Source organism: Coturnix japonica, chromosome 18 (assembly GCF_001577835.2).
Source record: "Coturnix japonica isolate 7356 chromosome 18, Coturnix japonica 2.1, whole genome shotgun sequence".
NCBI lineage: Eukaryota > Metazoa > Chordata > Aves > Galliformes > Phasianidae > Coturnix > Coturnix japonica.
In genome coordinates this window covers 9,343,830-9,351,620 of record NC_029533.1, presented here as the reverse complement: position 1 = coordinate 9,351,620, position 7,791 = coordinate 9,343,830, and the positions used below count along the sequence as shown (strand labels likewise).

The 7,791-nt window shown below is 45.6% G+C and overlaps 1 protein-coding gene across 1 annotated transcript; it reads left to right on the top strand.

The window, feature by feature from the left end:
• The first annotated feature begins 226 nt into the window (after nucleotides 1-226).
• SUMO2 (small ubiquitin like modifier 2) lies at nucleotides 227-7,384 on the top strand. The gene is made up of 4 exons (XM_015880259.2): nucleotides 227-423; nucleotides 1,955-2,086; nucleotides 4,622-4,693; nucleotides 6,171-7,384. The coding sequence occupies exons 1-4, from the start codon at nucleotides 403-405 to the stop codon at nucleotides 6,231-6,233; spliced, it is 288 nt and encodes a 95-aa protein (XP_015735745.1). The 5' UTR covers nucleotides 227-402; the 3' UTR covers nucleotides 6,234-7,384.
• The last annotated feature ends 407 nt before the right edge of the window (nucleotides 7,385-7,791 follow it).

The window sequence follows — 7,791 nt, the reverse complement described above, 5'->3', positions numbered from 1 at the left end:
ACCCGCCGCTCGGCTCGGCCCGCTGCGCCCGGCGGGCGGGCGGGGCGCGCGCGGGCGGCCGTCAGGGAGCGCGCACGCTCCGCCTCCCGCCGCCGCGTTATGTAACGGCCGGGGCGCGCGCGCGCTCTCGCTCTCCCCGCCCCCTCGTCCTTCCCGCCCCCTCCGCCCGCCGGGACCCAATGGGCGGCGGGGCCGCGCCGAAGGGGGGGCGGGGGACGGCTCGGCGGGCGCGCGCACGCACGGGGCAAGGCGCGGCCCCGCGGCGGTGCGTGCGCGCTCTCCCCCTCCCCCCCCGCCTTCCCCTCTCCCTCTCTCTCCCTCCTCTCTCCGCCGCCGCGCTCGGTCGATCCTTCCCCCCCTTTGTGAAGCGCTCGGAGCGTCCCGGACCCCGCCGACTTCGCCATGGCCGACGAGAAGCCCAAGGTGAGGCGGGCGCCTCCCCGCCCCCTGCCCCGCTTCGCTTCGCCTCTCGGGCGGCGCTGGGAGGCCCCGGAGCCGCGCTCGGGCCTGGAGCTCAGGCTGGGCCGCGCCGCCTGTGCGCGCCATTTTCCTGCGCGGAGCGGAGTGAGAACGGGAGGAGGGAGAGAGAACGGGGGGAGGGAGAAAGAACGGGAGCTGTGAGAACGGGAGCTGTGAGAACGGGAGCTGTGCAGGGCGGCCGGGATGAGTGAGAACGGGATGAGTGCGGCCGTGATGAGTGCGGGGCGGCTGGGAGCCGTGCGGGGCGGCTGGGAGCTGTGCAGCGCGGCCGTGGCCTCCCGGGGCGGGCGCAGATCTCCGGGGCGGGCGGCGGGGGAACGTGGGCTGCTTTCCTTTCCCGCCCTCCTCATGCAGCGGCAGCGCTGGGGGCGGTTGGTGCCGTTCCTTCCTCCTCTCCCAGCCGGTCCTGCCGGCTCCCCGGTTCCCGCCATCCCTCTCGGATCCGCCCGGTCCCATCCCGGGTTGCTCTCGTGCTCCGCCCGCCCCGGGGGCTCCGGGCCCGGAGGAACCGCGCGGCGCTTCGGCTTCCAATAGAAAATAATGGCAAAACTGGCGGCCAGCAAACGGCGCTGCCACGGGATCCCCCCAGCGCACACACACACACACACACACCTTTTTCTTTTCCCCTGTTTCTTACTTCCCTCCTCTTTTTTTTTTTTAATTTTTCTTTTAATTTTTCATTCATTTATTTATTTATTTTTAACCTCCTTTCTCCGTTTTTAAACGGACTTTGAAGAATAATGGGAGGAGGCGGCGCGGAGCTGTCACATGGCGGCGGCTGTGAACCCTGCGGGGCTCCGGGGGGAGCGGCAGCGTCGGGAGGCGCCGCAGGAGCGTCCGTACAGTGCAGTGCTGTATGGAGCGGGGCGCTGCTGTATGGAGCAGGGCGCTGCTGTATGGGGCAGGGCGCTGCTGTATGGAGCGGGGCGCTGCTGTATGGAGCAGGGCGCTGCTGTATGGGGCAGGGCGCTGCTGTATGGAGCGGGGCGCTGCTGTATGGAGCAGGGCGCTGCTGCCGGTCAGACCTCGTCACCTTTCCAAACGCAGCCCTTTAAAGTGTGTTGAACTGCTCTGGAGAGAAGTCTCTCAGCAGAGTTCAGAAAAGTTTGAGATAAAGCATGAAATGGCCTCCTCGCTGCTTGGGATCACGGTCACAGTTTTTACTCCTTTGGCCGGTAACTCGGCGCTGTGTTAATGTGCCCCTGACAGGAATAACTTTATTTTCCTCCTGCTGTAGTGCTGCTCGCTGCTGCTTTGCACGTGAACCACCCGGGGATGACAACTCTCTTTGCTGTTGTTTTTTGTTGTTGTTTATTGCCCAAGTTGTGCTGCCCTTTGTTTCCTACTCAACGTTTCATGTTGGTGAAGGGTAACAATAACTTTATTTCCTCCTCTGTAATGACCTGTTGCACTCTGATAAAATGGGAACTTTTCGTAGCTTTTAAGAAAACTTTTTTTTTCATTTCCTCCGCAGGAAGGAGTGAAGACCGAAAACAATGACCACATTAATCTGAAGGTGGCAGGGCAAGATGGGTCTGTGGTGCAGTTTAAGATTAAGAGGCACACACCACTTAGTAAACTAATGAAAGCCTATTGTGAACGACAGGTATGGATCTTGCCTGGACACAGCAGACCATTGTCTTGGGGAGAGGGGATCTCCTAAAGGCTGGGTGGAAACAGTGAAGTCTTGAATCTGTGTAAACATACAGAATGATAGAAGCTTAACAGAAACTGTGTGGTGAGATCAATTGTTCTTGAGATCTGTTCTAGAAAGGACCGAGAGTGGTGACAGGAAATGGGTTCAATGAAGGTGGGTTATCTTTATGAAACCTGGATTGTTGGTGTGAGCCATTGCTCTGTGTCTCAGAGTTGTCATGGTGGAAGGGGTGTGTTAGGAACCTGCAGAAGGAACCTGAGGAGAGTTGGGTGATAAGCATGTGTTATAACAGTGACTGAACTACTAGATTGCTCATAGAGCTCTCACTGATGAGAGAATGTCACTAAATGTTTCAAAGTCTAAAAGTGTTTAACATCTACCTTAGGAAGGAGCGTTTGTGCTTAATGCAGTTTATCTTTTTCTGATGCTTCTCCTCCCTCTGAGGGACCAAAAAAAAATGTATTTTGCTGCCATGGTGGCAGCTGCAGCCAACCTGGAATTTCTGCAGGTTGGAAAAGCACTTGCACTAAAGTAATGCTGCTTCTGAAGGTTCTGATGCGTTAAATTTTGTCTCTGCTGTCAGTGCTGGATTTTATCAAGTGCCTTTTGAAAGTTCCATCTCTACAGGTCTAAATTATTTGAAATTGGATAAACATTGTTAAGACAAATACTCAGTGACTGTGTGAACATGCAGATACAACAGTGTTGATGCTGAGGTAACTACATCACCACTCAGAAAAAGCAAGCTCTAATTCACAGTCATAGTAAAAAACTGGGGTTTGCAGCAGTTGCACAGCAGTACTGTTAAAGACATGGAACATGTCACCTCTTGCTGGACATGTGTGTTCATATGTGAAAATTGTGGGGATGTGTTGTGAGTGTTTGAGGCCGTGGGCTCACTTCCCCTTTCTCTGTTGTAGAGTTGTTTTACGTTCTATAAATCACTCGATTATTCCATTTTCCAATGTAGTGCAGTTCCATTTGTCTTTCTGGGAGGCCAGGGATTGGTTAATGATTTGTAACCTGGAGAAGATACTGCAGTTACTTGGATACAAACAGAAGTTGTATTTTATAACTTGTCACACAGATTTCTACTTTTCTTAAATAAAAAGTTGGAGGGGGAAACAAAGAATGAGAGACGTATATAGTGAAAGATGTAGATCTGAAGCAGTTAGGTATCTAAAGGATATCTCTGTGGAGATGGACTCGCATTTACATTTGATTTCAGAGGTGCTTCTCAAACTCTAAAAGCATTTGTAGTCGATGTATTGGAAAGGCAGACTTAAATCATATTGCTTACTAGGCATACTCAATATTGGAATTCCTAAGCAGTAACATTTAGGTTTGATTTTACAGAGGTAGACGCTGTATATAACAGACTATTTAGCAATTTAAATAATAAAAACACATATTGCATGTAGTAGATGAAAATGGCAGTGCCTAAGCCTTGAATTATGTTTAGAAAATCAAGACTATTTATGACCATTTTCTCCCACTTAAGATAATTATTGAAGTACACTCTTTGTGGGTATTAATCTCACCAAGGTACAGATTTTCAGTTTTTTCTCAGCTACCATTTATTCAGCTCAAAGTCCTCGAGAACCTGCAAAAAAACCCTTAAGGTTTCTAAATAGGCAGCATGTATTTTAGGAAATGCAGAGCCTGAGAGCACAGCTCTGCAGCAGCCAGTTGCTGACCTGACGTGGAGCCATTTCTTTTCTGAAATGAGAAAATGTTTTGAGTGAATGCTGCAGAGTCTTTAAGACACACTAGAAGGATGTATTCGATGTTGTTTCAAGGAGGAATGAGTAGCAATCTTCTGGGGGTTGGAACAGGCCAGCAAAATGGCTGGGGTGTGGGATAGAGGTGCTGGTTCAAGATGTTCTTTAATAATTTCTGGTGTTCAAGATCTGCTTCTTTGGAAAGCTCATTTCACCTGTACATGGAGAAACTTTGCTCTGTTTGTTTCTTGTTCAAGGTCAACATGTTGCCATTGGCTGTCATCCTGTGCCACTGTCCTGTGCTAACAGGCAGCTGTTCCTTTCCTGGGAAAATGTTTTAGGATACCTTTGCTTTTGGAAAAGAGCTAAAAAGCTGTACTTAATATTAGTGTTCAACACTTGTTATCCAAAGCATTGTATCTACTTCCCCTCTTTCCCTCCCTGCGAATTATAAAAATCTTAGCCTTGGGGGTGACAGTTGTATACTAGAAATTACTGTAACATTCAGTGGGTGGATGGACACTGCTGCTGCTCATAGTAATTGGACACAGCGCAGTGTTTAATGCAAAACAGATTGCAGGGATTTGTAGTGAAATGAATGCCTTAAAGTCAGTGCATGAGGGGAGTATGAGGACTGCTGTATGCATTATGAATGATGGCTTTTAGTGACTGTACTGCAATCCTAGTTACAAGTTAAAGAGAAAAGTAGTGAGTGGTTTTCTACAAAACTTACCATCTTTCTGTGTTGTTTCTCTTTGCTCAGGGGTTGTCAATGAGGCAAATCAGATTCCGGTTTGATGGGCAGCCAATTAATGAAACAGACACACCTGCACAGGTAAGCACAAAAGCAAAACTAAAGAGCTGTGCTTGAAAGATGCTGCAAGAGTTGTTGCTTATGTTTTGATGGAATTTCTTTAGAACTGTTGGAAGTGAAATCTGAGATTCCATGTGTGTTTTACATAACAAGCCTGTGTCATTGTAGCAATACAGAGGTGAAGTACAGTGTTAGTAGGTGCTGAATTTTATAAGACTTCCATGTTACTGAGTCACGGCTCTGAAATAAGAACCAGTAAGGTAAGAACTGAGCTTTTCCTGAAGCAGGAACTTCATTTTTTATTTATTTTTTTTTAAATAAAGCCTCACCGGGGTGTTATGAGAGACCCTGCCTGTAAACTTGCATTTTGTATCACAAAAAGTCATTTTTTGTTACTTCTGATTTGAAGCTGTTTCAGTGGCATAAAGTCAATGAATATCATGGAGTTCAGGTAGTCTATAATGTGCTTAAAGCAAAGGCTGTTCCAACAGCCAGGTGGTTTTCTGTCACTAGACTGTTTTTCTGTATTGCTCCATGTAGCTGCATTTAAATAGAATTTTACAGTTTTATATGGTTTTTAGAGCTACTCATTACAAAATAAGAGGCCCTTATTTTTAGAAGGCTTATGGCAGATTCTCCAGAGAATGTGCTCCTTACAGCCACAACCTATGGAACTTTTCAACTTCAAATGCTGAATTGAAGCAATGTGGTGCCTTTTTCTCCACCTTTGTTATCCTGAAGCTCAGGATCAGTCTATTGATAACTGCACTAAGTGCCATAGTCCAGTTTTATTTCCTGGAGCAGAAATTGAGACTGTTTGAAAAAGTCGCTATAACTAACCTGAGTTGTATTTCTAGACTTGGTGCAGATTTTGTCTGTAGGCAAAGCATCCCAGGAACGGCAACTGCAGAGCTTACGGTGGAAAAAAGAATTACAGCAGTGCAGAATTGCTGCTTCTCACCTGCAGATTGTTACATTGTTGACCATATAAAATGCTTTTATTTCTTCGTAATTACTGATTCTCTGTTCTACTGCATGGTTGGCCTAGGGGCTTTAATTATAGTATGCTTTCTTTAGTGCTGTAGTCGAAGCCATTTGCACATTTGAACAGCAGCAGCAAAATGGAATTGTGGCAATGTTCTAAGGTAAACGGAGGAGTTACACAGGAGAAAGAAGATGCAGTGGCAAAGTAGGCAATAAAATGAAGGTGTTAGAAGTGCTGATCTTTCCTGTAGGAGATCTACAGTGCGCCCTGAAGTTACGTGCAAGAATTAATGCTAGGGCAAGTTACCCACTGGCACTTACTCTGCATCATTTCTTTGATTTTGAATCATGGCGACGTAGGTTAAATGCATAAAGTGATGATGATGGTGGAGGGGAGTGGGGCTGGGCTGGGTAAGTTGTGTAAAAAATGAAGTTGTGTACACATGAAGGAAGGAAATGTGAAAGCAACCCAACTTATAGTAGTTGAAAGCCTTTTTTCTTTTTTCTGCTGTAGTTGGAAATGGAGGATGAAGATACAATTGATGTGTTCCAGCAACAAACAGGAGGAGTTTACTAAAAAACAAACAAACAAAAAACAAACCACAAAAAAGAACCTGCTACTTTCCTCTCCAGAACTGTGCTCCCACAGGCAACACGTTCACAATTAGAAAAATAAGACTTGGTTCAGCCACATCCTGACTACTGCAGTATAGTTTTCTCTCTTCTCTCTCTTGATTATTTTTTTTTCCTATTCCTTCTATTGTACATAAGGTAACTGGTGTATGTGCACAGACAACACGTGTTTTTTTTAACTAAATGGCCAATGGTATGTTTTGATCAACATGGAGATGGGGTGGGAAGACAAACTGGTTCTGTGAAAATGCCCTTTCTCCACTAGTGGCATGCTCCTTCTACTTTTATCTTTATATTCCAGTAAGTTATTTTGCTCTCATTGTTTAAAAACGAAAAACCTTACATACTTTGTTTGATTGGATAATTTCAATGTTTTTCTTTTATCATTGTAAAACCAAGGACAATTTTATAACTTTTTTGTACGTAGCTGTTACATTGTAGAGCAATCTGTCTCAGTAGGGGTAAATTACTCTTAAAAAGAAAAAAAAAATCCTAGGTAGTTCTCCCTTCTAGTAAAGCGTCTTGTTGTTTAAATAAACTTCTTGTTTAAAATAACCAGTTTTCTTTTTTTTTTTTTTTTTTTTTTTTTTCCCCTCCCCTGTGGAACAATAGTACTGAGAACTTGTAGCTCTTGCTCTGCAGCACTTTATGTTTTTCAGTTCTTAGTTTTCTGTGTGGTAAGTAAATAAACATAATCCCCAGTTGCAGTGGGAAGACTATTGGAAAATGAAAGGTTTCCTTGGGAGCTCTCAGCACCAAGCAGCAGTGGAACTGGAAATAGAGTCTGCTTTCTCTTATTTTGATTTTTGTGTATGTTCTGCTAAGCCAAAAATGTTTCATTAGGCAAACTGCAAAATACTGGACCTACTTGCCTATGGTTTTGGGTTGGGTTCTTCTTGTCAGTCTTTCTTAGAAACACCAATATTGTTGTTACAAAAGTATAAAAATATTTAATACTTTGTATTTGAATGCCTTTTGATGTAAACGTTAAGTTATAAAGAGACTTTTCATTTTGTGAAGCATTCAGTTTACCATGGTATCAAATGGGAGATGCTTGGAAATGTAAAGCAAAAATAAAAAACTGAGTTTTCTTTTTGGGCGTATCCAGCTGTGGTGGTGAGGATTCCAGGTCTTGCTTTACCACTGCACTGCTCCTGCCTGACAGGGAAAGGGCTCTGTCCCCCGGACACACTGGGACGCAGCGACCATGACGTTTTTCATCATTTTTTTCCACAGAGCTGTGGTTTGTGAGTTTTCTCGGAGGAGATGAGAGGTTGCAGTGTATGAAACCTATGAACGTGAAAGATGATATAACTCTGCTCAATAGACCCAAAGCACTCCAATGTCCTAGGAATGTTCAGATATCTTCTGGTAGTTGCAAGCAGTTGATGCTCCTTTAGGTATCGTTAGCAGAGTTTACCTTGTGGTGATAGTTTCCGTAATAGTTGATTCAAGAAGCAGCTGTTATGTGCTAGTACTGAGTCTGCTGGATCCGGACGTCC

Excerpts from the sequence above, each read along its gene's own strand:
- SUMO2 (XM_015880259.2), top strand. The coding sequence starts at position 403 with ATGGCCGACGAGAAGCCCAAG. Across the intron at positions 2,087-4,621 it reads AAGCCTATTGTGAACGACAG|GGGTTGTCAATGAGGCAAAT; the intron begins GTATGGATCTTG and ends CTCTTTGCTCAG. Across the intron at positions 4,694-6,170 it reads AAACAGACACACCTGCACAG|TTGGAAATGGAGGATGAAGA; the intron begins GTAAGCACAAAA and ends TTTCTGCTGTAG.